Here is a 13,451-nt window from a genome sequence, read left to right on the forward strand (position 1 = left end):
TATTCCAAAAACACTTATTATTATTATTATTCCTTGGGGTTGGTTTAAATTTGTATAGTGGGAAAATTGTTATTTCATAATTAATTGCAGAACCAATAGTTTGTCTGAAATCAATAGTGGACATCTTAATTACGAGATTCACACTGTATTTTGGCTTTATGTGATGAAGATAATCTAGGCTATATGTCCGTTTTATTTTAAGCCTGTAAAATGCATACACAGGTTTTTATTTTTAATGTGTGAGAAGATTGTTTAGTATTTCTTCACCCTTTCTACTTTTTAGGGAGATCTTCTACATTTATAGCGTTTCCATTATTTATTTATTTTACATGTTAGCTAAATTTACCCTTATCAGTACCAGTATAAGGATGATAAATAATCAATGCAGTACAGTTTTAAATTTATATTTGTTATCTTCCAAATACACAAATCTCATTCATACTATTTGAAAGAATACATCGTACAAAGTACATGGGAGCTGCTGCTATATTGCACTGGCTTTGTTTTGTGTCTAATCGTCTACAACCACATACAAATACGGTCTAGAGGTATATGTAAAGCCTATTTATAACTGTTCAGCTGCTTTGCATATATAAAAAAAAACATAACTTAACAAGTGCTTGGTTGTTATAGGTACTTGTACACTCAAACAGTTCCTTATAAATAATTGCTTGTAAGATAAAAACTTTGTTGAATCGTGAAAAATGATCGATAACAGGAACATGTTTATTATATTTAGCTTGAATTTAATTTGATCTTCATTTACAGAATTTTAGATGTGTAAAACTACTAAATATGCTCCAGTGCTAATATTTAGTGGTTAGTCAAAAAATCAATTCTGTATGAAATTATTAGACATTTACAACACTCACTAAACACAGTTCTAAGATTTGGGCAAACTACACATTCAAAAGCACTTAACGATTGAGTTGAAAAATTGCATTTACTCTGTTGAAAATTAAATAAAAGTAATTGAAGCCGTAGTTGAATTCTAGTTATTTACAAAAATGTATCCAATGGTTAAATCTACAGCAAACATCACATAAAAGATGGAAACAAATTAATTCTAACAAATATTAAGTTCTAACAATAACGAATATGGGATTATTTATGGCATTTTAAAGCTAAATTAATACAGATACAATGGCATATTCTATAGAATACATACATGTAGAAACATGTGTTTCACACATCCGTTTCGAAAGCAAAAGTATCTCAAATTGAGGTTGAAAAGAAATTTACTTCTCAAAATTAACTAGATAATGTGTATAATTTAACAGTGAGACTATGAGTTTATGATTTAATTTATTCTGAAAGTGAAGTTTGTTACTCATAGAGTTATAGAGAGCTTTAAGTGCAATTAAATAATAAGTGGATTTAAATGCTCAACAAGTATAAACTGTAAGGATAGAAATATAAGACTCTCATGTTCTACTAACACTAACTACACCTAATCACGTAATACATTAAAAGTAAAATAAAATTATATTTGAAAACTACAAAAAATAAATATAAAAAGACAGCGGACGGCTAGTTTTATTATCTACAAAAAACAAAATAAATAATTGGGAATGTTTTCCAAACCAAACTTTTTAAGCAAAATTACTTAAATAATTATCAGATAAAAGTACAGTCGCTTAAGAACTGGTTTTGCCATTTTGAAATGAAATATAGGCATTTACAGCAGTCAAACATAAAACATCAATAACAGAATATCAGTTACTCCACCTAGAGTAAGTAAAGCTTATCAAAATAATAAGTACATAGCCTAAACATATGAATACAAACAATTTTCAGCCTATTAACAACATTAATTACTTTAATACGATTTATTCCGAGTGCAAAACATTACTTCATTTCTTTAGTTCTAATGATTTAAAAAATTTGAAATGAGTGAAGAGAGGGATTTTAGAACATGGTGATTTGAGTTTCTACTGTAAGCGCCACGGTCCTTTGATTCCAACTGTTGGTCGACTACTACATATGTATGGTGGGTCACATCACACACATGCCTCGTTGGTCTGGGGAACACAACAGCTGGAACACAACCCCTCTGTCGCCATCAGACACTGTGAGAGGACCTGGAAAGTGTCAAGTTTAGTTATGTGTATTTAGTTGTGTGTCATTAGCAGGTCTGGAGAACACAACAGTTGGAACATCCCTCTGTAGCAATCAGACACTGTGAGAGGACCTGTAAAGTGTCAAGTTATTAGTTGTGTGTCAATAGCAGGTCTGGGGAAAACAACAGCTGGAATACAACCCCTCTGTAGCCATCAGACACTGTGAGAGGACCTGTAAAGTGTCAAGTTATTAGTTGTGTGTCAATAGCAGGTCTGGGGAAAACAACAGCTGGAATACAACCCCTCTGTAGCCATCAGACACTGTGAGAGGAACTGGAAAGTATCAAGTTATTAGTTGTGTGTCATTAGCAGGTCTGGGGAACACAACAGCTGGATTACAACCCCTCTGTAGCCATGAGACACTGTGAGAGGACCTGGAAAGTGTCAAGTTATTAGTAGTGTCATTAGCAGGTCTGGGGAAAACAACAGCTGGAATACAACCCCTCTGTAGCCATCAGACACTGTGAGAGGAACTGAAAAGTATCAAGTTATTAGTTGTGTGTCATTAGCAGGTCTGGGGAACACAACAGCTGGAATACAACCCCTCTGTAGCCATCAGACACTGTGAGAGGACCTGGAAAGTGTCAAGTTATTAGTTGTGTGTCATTAGCAGGTCTGGGGAACACAACAGCTGGAACACAACCCCTCTGTCGCCATCAGACACTGTGAGAGGACCTGGAAAGTATCAAGTTATTAGTTGTGTGTCATTAGCAGGTCTGGGGAACACAACAGCTGGAACACAACCCCTCTGTCGCCATCAGACACTGTGAGAGGACCTGGAAAGTGTCAAGTTATTAGTTGTGTGTCATTAGCAGGTCTGGGGAACACAACAGCTGGAACACAACCCCTCTGTCACCATCAGACACTGTGAGAGGACCTGGAAAGTGTCAAGTTATTAGTTGTGTGTCATTAGCAGGTCTGGGGAACACAACAGCTGGAATACAACCTCTCTGTCGCCATCAGACACTGTGAGAGGACCTGGAAAGTGTCAAGTTATTAGTTGTGTGTCATTAGCAGGTCTGGGGAACACAACAGCTGGAACACAACCCCTCTGTCGCCATCAGACACTGTGAGAGGACCTGGAAAGTGTCAAGTTATTAGTTGTGTGTCATTAGCAGGTCTGGGGAACACAACAGCTGGAATACAACCCCTCCGTAGCCATCAGACACTGTGAGAGGACCTGGAAAGTTTCAAGTTATTAGTTGTGTGTCATTAGCAGGTCTGGGGAACACAACAGCTGGAATACAACCTCTCTGTCGCCATCAGACACTGTGAGAGGACCTGGAAAGTGTCAAGTTATTAGTTGTGTGTCATTAGCAGGTCTGGGGAACACAACAGCTGGAACACAACCCCTCTGTAGCCATCAGACACTGTGAGAGGATCTAAAAAGTGTCAAGTTATTAGTTGTGTGTCATTAGCAGGTCTGGGGAACACAACCCTTCTGTAGCAATCAGACACTGTGAGATTACCTGGAAAGTGTCAAGTTATTAGTTGCGTGTCATTAGTAGGTCTGGGGAACACAACAGCTGGAACACGCCTCTGTAGCCATCAGACACTGTAAGAGTGAATTTAATATGACGCAAAAATAAACTATTGACTGTTGACTATATGTATGGCTGTTAAAAAGAACTACATCAATTGTTTTTCATAAGGTAAAGAAAAAAGATGTAAATATGTAATAACAGGACTGTTGATATGGACTACAGCCAAAATTGAGAGTTCCGACATTTTTTCAACTTGCTCTTACTACGGAATATTTCCTCAGAAAAGAAGATATTTTCACAATAGACAAAAAAAAAGATAAATCTTACCTGATGGCACAATGATCGCTTATTTAAAAGTCTAAGGGCTGGTCTGCACTGCCCTCGAGGTCTTGGTCTGAATCATCTTCATCATCATCATTGTCGCTGTTGAGCTCATCAACTGGTGGCAGCTTAGCAGCTGGCTTGTTTTTTCCTATGAGAGATTCTGTAAGAGAAATTTTTAACTTTTCAAATAAACGACATAGAACATTGAGATCATTACAGTCAATTTTGTCCAACAACACAATTTTTAATAGGCTTTATACAATATAGCAGTGAAAAATAAAAGTCTGCAACATGATTACTGGCAGTCTAGATTTGAAATCTGCAGAGGGGTTGCCAGAATTGTATACCACTGGAATTTTACCCCCAGAGCAGAGCTGACGTCACTATGACAGGATACCACTCACAATGTTTACCTTTGTGTTGACATAAAAAAACTAAACTTTACATTTAGCACAACCAACTATGTGGTAGGTTTGATCATAGTACAATCACAAGTAGACTTCTCATCTCATTGTAAATTTTGAAGCTCGCTTTTCATGTCTAGTTTATGTCCAGTGATACTGATTGCTAGTGTTAACAAAATTTTGTTTTATTATTTCAGGGTCAATTTCATGATTTGTACTTTATTGTTTGGTTATATAACTAGGGGACAAGTTATTGTTTCTGTTTAGATTGTTTTATTTTGTCAAACAAGATTTTAAATGACTGAAATAACAATAAACAAATTTTAAACAACATAACTAACAATAAAATTGGCTTCAGCTGTTCTATAAGGATGAGAAATCTACTGAAGGGAATATGCTTAATTTATGGTTTGATTTATTTGTTTTAGAATGCGTCATTGATTATGAAGTTAAAAGATTTCACAACATTTTCTTTATCAATCTAGGCTTTGTCCCCAAAATTTCAAAGTGTTGAGGATATGAAAAAAGTGTTAATAAGAAAACTACTATTTGTACATGAATTGAACTATTTTGATATTTTGTTTAACCCTGCGAGTGTTAAGCGTCGCGTAATCGACGCACAACACACCCGCGCTTTTGCGGCACACAAACATCGTTTACGGCGAAGGCTCTGGAACTGACTGAATCAGATTGAACTCAATCGAGATTGGTATTGTTGTTTTCGGCAGATTCTAAGCTTTCTCCTGATGTCTGTTACCAAACGTTTATTATTTTAGTTCCAAAAATATTGTAGCAGATAGATGACGTGCGTATTTGTAAACAACTTGGTTAACCTCGCACCGATGACTGATGTGTTTTTTTACTTTTATCATTGTTTTAGTGTTGAAAATAAAAAGTAGTGCTATACGTGGTGCATTATAAGAAGATTTAAGTGATTTTGAAGGGCTGGTTGATGATCCTGAAGAAGTAGGTAGTGATATTGATTTTAATTAGATTCCTAACTATGGCTATGCATTCTTAGCTAAATGCTAAATGTACGAAATCTGTTTTTCACCCATAGCTTATTTATTTGCAAATTTACCTCTTTATATTACTATATTTTTGTAATTCTTATAAAATTTAGATCAAATTGGCTATTTAAAAATATTTATAGACCTATCTATAAGTATAAAAGAGGATGTTTGTATACATATTTATTTGGCAGTGATAAATTCAGACACCGCTGAACCGATTGCCACGAAACTTGGTACATACGTGTAGAATTTCATGGATTAGGTTTATACACCATCAATTTCATGATCCGTCCAATCGGCTCCGCCCCAGTGGCTCTGGAGTTTCCCATGTTAACCTTATGAGAAATGGAATTAATGAATCTTAACAGCTGTTTCAATTAAACAAGTTGGTTCTGTTCTATGATGTTCAATAGCATTAAAGTTACAAGGATTACCAACAGGGTGCATCAGCACTATTATTTCTTTTACATTTATGACAACAGCTAATTTGCAACCAAAAGGTGAGTGAGCATAGCGAACGAACTGCAACCTGGAGGCGAGTTAGCGTAGTGAACGAGCTAACCTGAAGGCAAGTGAGCGTAGCGAACGAGCTAACCTGAAGGCAAGTGAGCGCAGCGAACGAGCTCCAACCTAAAGGTGAGTGAGCGTAGCGAACGAACTTCAACCATGACGTGATTGAGCCGAATAGAAAGACCAAAAATATTGTCTACCCACTAGCATTAATATAAGAGCAATAATAAAGAATCGGTTATCCTTTGTACTATACAGGGCGACAAAAAAGTCTGGAAACGGCTTGATATCTTTTTAACTAAATTTGTTAGAAAATTCAAACCTTTTACATCAACTTATATGTATGAAAACTACTTTTTGCAAGCATTACAATTTTTATACCTTCACCAGGTGACGGCCCATGAGGAGTAGGTACATAATCTTTAATGTAAGCGTAGGTTGGTATGCACATCATTTTAAAGGTCTGGTCAAGTGGAGTTCATTGCCGGAAACCACGTCAAAAAAGGTTCATCCGTTACAAAATGGCGGCATTTCAAAGTTCTTGCAGAATATACCTGCACAGGCCTTAGTAATGGTAAATACTCATAGTCAAAATTAGCCGGGAAATCTGAAACCCCGTTAAATTTCTTTTGAAGATTGAATAAACTTAGTCTATGAGCTAATTGACTTTAAAATACAATTTCAGCTCTCAAGATAATGTTTAATACGAGTATTTACCAATACTAAGGCCTGTAAAGGAATATTCCACAAGAACTTTGAATAGCCGCCATTTTGTAACGGATGAACCTTTTGAGACGTGGTTTCCGGCAATTAACTCCACTTGACCAGACCTTTAAAATGATTTGCATATCAACCTATGCTTACATTAAAGATTATGTACCTACTCCTCATGGGTCGTCCCCTGGTAGAGGTAAAAATATGAAAATGCTTGGAAAAAGTAGTTTTTATACATGTAAGTTGATGTGAAAGGTTTGACTTTTCTAACGGATTTAGTTAAAAAGATATTAACCCGTTTCCAGACTTTTTTGTCACCCTGTATGTGTTTCATTAGTTGTCGTACGTATTTTAATTTAGTTATAAGCACTTCATATACAATAAGACAATTAAACGTTACGGTACCGTACTTAAATTATAAATAGTCAAAGGCAAGACAACGTCTGCCGGGTTCAGCTAGTAAATTATAAAAATTTATTGAGTGCAAACATAAATTTTTTTTCATTTATTTTATAATTTTTGAGTAATTAACCCCACAAAAATTGTTGAACATTTTTTAAAAATGTTTTATATATTACATTGAAGCCCATAATTTTATAAACAAAATGATATATAAAACAGTATACTTTAAAGTGTTTTTAAGTTTCTAAGATACATTTTAATAAAACCCTGCGATTGCGCAATAAATGGGCCGACATTAATACCATTACTATGGACACTTGGAAGGTTAAAAATTTAATTTGCTTATAAAATGTAATATAAACAGTGCTAAGTAATTGAAAACATCTACAGTACCAATTGTATGGTACCGTAAAAAAAACTTAATTTCATTATTAGGTCATCATGGTCTACGCAATCGAAAGCCTTACTCAGGTCGCAGAGGGTGGCACGAGCAAGTGACTACCTCTCAAAGACCATTAGTACTTCATTAATCAATTTGTATAAAGATATCCTTATATATTATACGTGAAGGCGATTTCTACAAACCACTACTCCTCCGTTAATAATGGACGGATTTTTACAAACTAAGTGTCAAAATTAAGTATTTTTTGTGTAGACCCAATTCCTGTAATAAAAGTTCCGGGCTTTGCCTCACAGGCCATCAAAATCCCATTGTATTTCTTATGAAGAAAAAGTTTTTTTACTTAAACCAACAGACGAATAATTTGTATTAATTATAGCTGTTCATAGCTGGTTGTATGTTGTGTATTAATTACTGGTAGAGTGTGATACAAGAGTGTTCGTTTTCAAAGTGAGTTTGTTTTCAGTTTTGATAACTGGAGTGGAGTGTTAAATTTTTAAACAAGTTATTATAAATATCAATCCAGTAGTGTAATAGCCCATTGTTTAAATGTATTGCGAAAATGTACTTCCTCATATACAGTAGACTCTTGATAACTTAATTCGAAATTGGTGGGCCAAGCATATAAATTTGAATTATCAAGAGTTTTGAACTATCAAGAGTTCGATTTATCGGGAGAAAAATAAACCATTCAAATTACAGAGAGTTCATTTGTTTAATACATACAAAGGTACAGCACGTTACAATAAAACATCGTACCGTATTTTAGTACACTTTAAAACAATCAACGGCTTATTTTTCAGTTACTGTAGTTGCAAAGAAATCTGTTATTTAGCGCTATATATTTCGCCAATAGCTGAATTATCAGCTGTCGACAACTACGTTTGTGCTCAAGATGTCGCGCAATCTAGAGATCGGATTGCCAACTTAGAAAAACAAGTCAGCGAACTAACTCTGACTACTGCTCTAACTAAACAAACATCAAAACGTCCAACACTAGCCTACCATGGGAACAGGATGTACTGTACTGTATAGTTTCCTGTTATAACAGGAAGAGATCACTTAAACTTCGAATTACTGTGTGACTTTGATTTATAGAGTGTTTTATCGACGAAACTTCAAATTACAGCATGACTTCGAATTATAGAGTGTTAACCGACGAAACTTCGAATTACTGAGTTACTTCGAATTATAGAGTGTTTTTCCGACGAAACTTCGAATTACTGCGTGTTACAAATTGACCTGCCCTCTATTTGGACTTTGAAATACCGAGTGTATCAAAATGCATGGTAAAAATTTGAAATATTGAGAGATTCTCTAGGGACTGAGCCTTCATTTTGAATTATCGAAAGTTTTGAATTATCAAGTGTTTGAATTACCACGAGTGGACTGTATATATATAGTGTAGTGTCATAAAGTTATGTTCCAACACCTATATGATTGTGAGACTGACCACAATTGGGTTTTCCTCGGGTTCGAGAGTTGGGCAGTTCAACCCCGTGTTTGTCCACACACCAACACATGCCGACTGAGGAATGACATTGCGTTGCCTGGTAGTAGCCCTCACTGTCACACTCAGGCACGTACACACCTGCATATCACATAACACACTACTGTACATTCAAGCAAGTATTTACAATCAAGGCTTCATTATACCCTTAAATTTAGGATTTTGTTAAAAGTACTTTCTCAATGTCCTTTTTCAGGTTATGTCATTTTATGCAATTTCAGCTGTTTTTGTTAAGTTATAACATTGGATTTTGGAGATAGGCTAGACATGCTATCTCTATAGAACATCTTTCACAAATTTTTCATTAAAAAATAACACAATTGAATGAGCCAGTCACAGAGTGCACTAGTGTCTAAAATTCAAATTTTTGTATTGCTAAGATAGTTTAAATGGCATGGAAAATTATATAGCTTACAAAGTTGCCCTATCAGTTTGACCTCGTTAAAAAGTCTGCACAATCAGCAGAAATCAGTAATTTATACCATCGCAATCAGTTTGTGGGAACTATACATCCTACATTCAACTACATTCATTTTGATTCAAAAACTGGTGACAACTTTAACATAGGGATGGAATGTCTAGTTTTATCAACAGTCAAACATTATGCTTGCACAAATAGTTGTATGTGAAAGTTTAATCATGTTACTCTTGATGGCAGACTAGTGGGAATGCCAGAAATACAGGATATAACTGAAAGGGCTAATAATAGGCCATTTTCCTGAGTAAAACATTTCAGCTGGTTGACAGAAAAAAAAACTCTGCCAAATAGGTCAATACTTTTATTGATACCCGGGAAGGATCATTCAGTGTAAAAAAGCCCCATGCTAAAGCATTTCTCACCAACCAAAAGTTATGACTCATTAAAACGCCTTACAGTCATTGCTCCACTCAATCTATTTATCAAGATTACTGTTTTCAAAAGCCTAACAAACGTTTTTAACATTGTGTTTGGAAGCTCTAGAATATGAGGGCATTATTATTATAAAATTGTCAATAGTACATAAACTATTATTACGTTAAACAAATTAACGTAACATGGTGTGTAATGCTTTAAATTGATTTGTTCCTTCTAATTTATCTTGTGATTTAACTGAAAAAAAAAAAAAAAAAAAAAAAAAAAAAAAAACTACAGTAGAACCCCTCATATCCAGCCTCGACTCGACAAAAGCAGCACAAATAAATGTTCTTACTTGTAAAAAGAGTGTATTTGCTCCTCCCGATATTCAACTTTTAGTCCGTTCCGACCATGCCCCGGTCCCATGGTCAGATATGAGTAGTTCTACTGTACTAAGTAATCAGTATAAAGTTTTTGAGGGAGGGATGGGCAAAAGTATAGTGTGTGTGTGTGATAAGTGTTAAAACAATATTAATTGATATTATAAAGTTCTTGAAGGAACTTAGGAGTGTTTAGTGCTCATTACCAATGTTGGATGTGATTCTCCTCTTCACTGCAGCACACGGCCTGTCAGTCTTGTCAAAGCACTTGCACCATTCATGAGGGCTCACAAAAATGTCTCTATAAACAAAATGAATTGGTTAACACACCATAGTAAAACTATCATTACTTAATAAATCCATCACAAAGGAAATGACAAATTATATTTGAACAAGCTTCATGCCATATTTTATAAAATTCCAACGTTTTAATCAAATTATGTTTTACAATATATAGATCCAGACGGGCATCCATTAAATTTGTAATTTTGGCTCTGTATTGTTTTAATTCAAAGTGATTTATAACTGGGTATGAACCGTATTACTAATTTTAAAGGGGTTTTTATTAAATGATTGTTACATTTTGAGATGCTATATAAGATGTTGAAATGGAATACACTAAAACCAATTTTGTAAATAGACGAAACTGCAAGAATTGTGGTTCTAGAGATGAAAATATCAGCACCAAAATATTACAATGCACGAACCAAAACCGCAAAGAAACTTTCTGCCTTATGTTTCGTAAGAATTTCGTTGATTTTGTCTGTTTTCATTGTAACATATTTTATTTTGTTACTTTTAGATAACTCTGGAAAATTGCTCGTTATGACTAAATCAAAGCCAGTAGGTAGTTGAACATAAATTAAAAACGCTTAATATTTAGATTTGCAAATCTGAAAGGAATAAGTTGTAGGTGACCTGTCAGTGTCACAAGCGTCCAGGAAGGGTTTGATGCAATGTTCGTTCTGGTCATGTTCAAGGTCGTACAACTCCTGCAGGGACAGCTGTGAGTCAGAGTCAATGTCAAGGTGTTGGAACATCCAACGAACCTCTCCCTTGCAACTCACGGGGAACCGACCTGTCACAGGTGAAAACATCAGTAGGTTCATAAATCATTGTTTCTCTGCTAACACATCTCCACTCCTCAAAAGTGAGAGTTAGGATGACTTCAAACAGATTGGGTATTTGTTTTGTTGGTTTTTTAAACCCATTCAAATACAGCTCTACCATTATATTTTTAGAAAATACAGTCATTACATGGTGGTTCTAAAACCGTAACTGAAAACTATGTCAAATACACTTTAAGTCAAAAGAGGTCAGTCGTAATTGTTATTCTGAAGCCTAAAAAAGTTTTTTAAAACACATTTAAGACTCTATAGGATTCCTATTAAAATGACTGGTTCCATTTAAAGCTAATCGTGTGCATGGTGTTTGGTAAACATACCTTTGCCCTTGTTGTGGGTGCGCCTTCGCTTGGCATCAGCCATGATGACACTGAACCAGTCCAGTAGACGGTCGCCCATTGCCTGAAGAGCTGCAGGACTGCAGTCCTTGGTCCAGGCTCCGGCTGCGGACGTTGGCTTTGTGTCAAACACCTCGTTGTCTCCTCGCATGCGCTCCTTGTCCTCGTAGTAGGGTGGGTTGGTCACACTGTATACATCCTGCTACAACAATTAATAGATCAATTGTTTATAACTAATTGTGTTTTGTTTAAATTTCAAAAGAGTTACAATTTAGCTCCTTTGCTATCCAAATGACAAATAATGTATGCACTTTAGGTTTTAAGGTTTAAAATTGAATCAAAAGATTTTATTCAATTTTTTCACCATTCACGTGAAAAACTCACATTACAGAAATGCCATTTTAATAACATTGTAACATCAAACAAACATCAAACTTTGGTCATATAGTTAGCAATGCTTATGGCTGTAATTGAAAGACTGCAGCTTCAAAATGAATTTAATCTCAAACGTTTTTAGAACTTTAGGTACCTAGTTTAAAAGGATTAAATTAAATTAATCCAAACTCTTATATCAAAATTGTTTACATCCAATTTCTGAAAATCAGGAAAATCTGGGGTTCTTATGCTGCCTGGTTGCAATGGGTCCATACTATATAAGTGTAAATATTAAATGTTGTTACAATGGTGACTCTTGTCCGACTACCCTTATATGATGCAACAAAGTAACACAGCACCTGTGTCAAGTGTTGCAAAGTAATCTATTAAATGCAATGGTTGTTACACTTGGGTGTGGTTTCATCCAGCGAGCACATAATAATAATAATAATAGAGAGGACACGGCGTTTAACCAAATGCACTGAAAGTGTGGCCAAATCCGCCATCTTGGTCCGTCATACAGCCTGAATCCAAGACCCGCGAGCTCAGTTCGCATTAAAAACCCCGCGACAAATACACGATCATAAACAACATTAATAGTTGACAAAAAATTCTGAAATTTTGCACACTTGTAGATATGATACTGAGGAAAACGATGGTGTTAATATAAAATTATTAGTTATGATAGTAATTGAGTTATAAATACATATAATACTTATGTAGTTTAATTTTTCAGATTCAGACATGAAAAAGTTGTATTGCGAGGAAATTTTTTATTTTTTGGTCAGAGAAATTTCGTCAGCGGGAAAGTTGCGGATAAATAACCAAATTTAACTATCCGATTCACCAAAATTTTTTATCATGTTCGGTTTTCTTAAAAATCAGGTACAAAAGGGATCCATTGCCGCTGCTCCGCGCCACGCCCGCTGCGCCGCCGGGCCGTCGTCTATGCATTTAGCGTGCAGTGTTTTAATGTTTTATACTGTTGTACTGTAATATTGTATATATTAAAGAAATTTTCAAATATATTTTCTATGTCGAATTTTCAACCGTTTAGCACAACTTTTTAAGGACTAATTAGCTTTCAATATCATCCAAGATAAACTAAAGATAATTCTGTAGGTTAAATTAAACTTCCCAAATATATTTGTAAAATTACACTTAATTTATTGTCCCAGAAAAATTACAGTTTTATTGAGATGTTGCCTGATTTTATTTTTGTGAAGACTTTCGTTACTTATTTAACAGTAGTAGCGAACTCTAACATTGAAATATTTTTGAGCAATAATTTTAATTAGGTACTAAACAAAAATGATTTTTGTCCATATTGTTTCATATCCTGAGAAATATGTACTATTTGGTAACAAATTTACTCCTACGCATTGTCCAAGTACTTTGTTCGTCAAGTCCTCAATTACATTGTTTTCCTTTACACTAATATCATTAACTTTATATCTACACTATTCTCATCAAGCATAGCAGACGACTAGCGCGCTGCACACGCCGGGACTACTGTCA

General features: G+C 35.0%; 1 protein-coding gene across 5 annotated transcripts in view; it reads right to left on the reverse strand.

Annotated features, from left to right (window-relative positions):
• Nucleotides 1-388: 388 nt before the first annotated feature.
• LOC128985349 (proteoglycan Cow) overlaps nt 389-13,451 on the reverse strand; it is a 239,196-nt gene continuing 226,133 nt past the window's right edge. Inside the window, exons 6-11 of one of the 5 annotated variants that reach the window (XM_054404771.1) lie at nt 11,541-11,757; nt 11,015-11,174; nt 10,303-10,397; nt 8,825-8,962; nt 3,932-4,088; nt 389-2,081 (exon numbers count right to left, since the gene is read on the reverse strand). In XM_054404771.1, the coding sequence (XP_054260746.1) occupies nt 3,955-4,088; nt 8,825-8,962; nt 10,303-10,397; nt 11,015-11,174; nt 11,541-11,757 (744 nt within the window). In that variant the 3' untranslated portion in view covers nt 389-2,081; nt 3,932-3,954. Of the gene's footprint in view, nt 2,082-3,113; nt 3,200-3,320; nt 3,402-3,449; nt 3,503-3,931; nt 4,089-8,824; nt 8,963-10,302; nt 10,398-11,014; nt 11,175-11,540; nt 11,761-13,451 lie in introns of those variants that run through there. The other 4 variants (XM_054404767.1, XM_054404768.1, XM_054404769.1 and 1 more) reach the window with 4 other exon arrangements.

This window comes from Macrosteles quadrilineatus, unplaced genomic scaffold, assembly GCF_028750875.1.
Source record: "Macrosteles quadrilineatus isolate MER2022 unplaced genomic scaffold, UCM_ALF_1.0 Scaffold_2__2_contigs__length_208266976, whole genome shotgun sequence".
NCBI lineage: Eukaryota > Metazoa > Arthropoda > Insecta > Hemiptera > Cicadellidae > Macrosteles > Macrosteles quadrilineatus.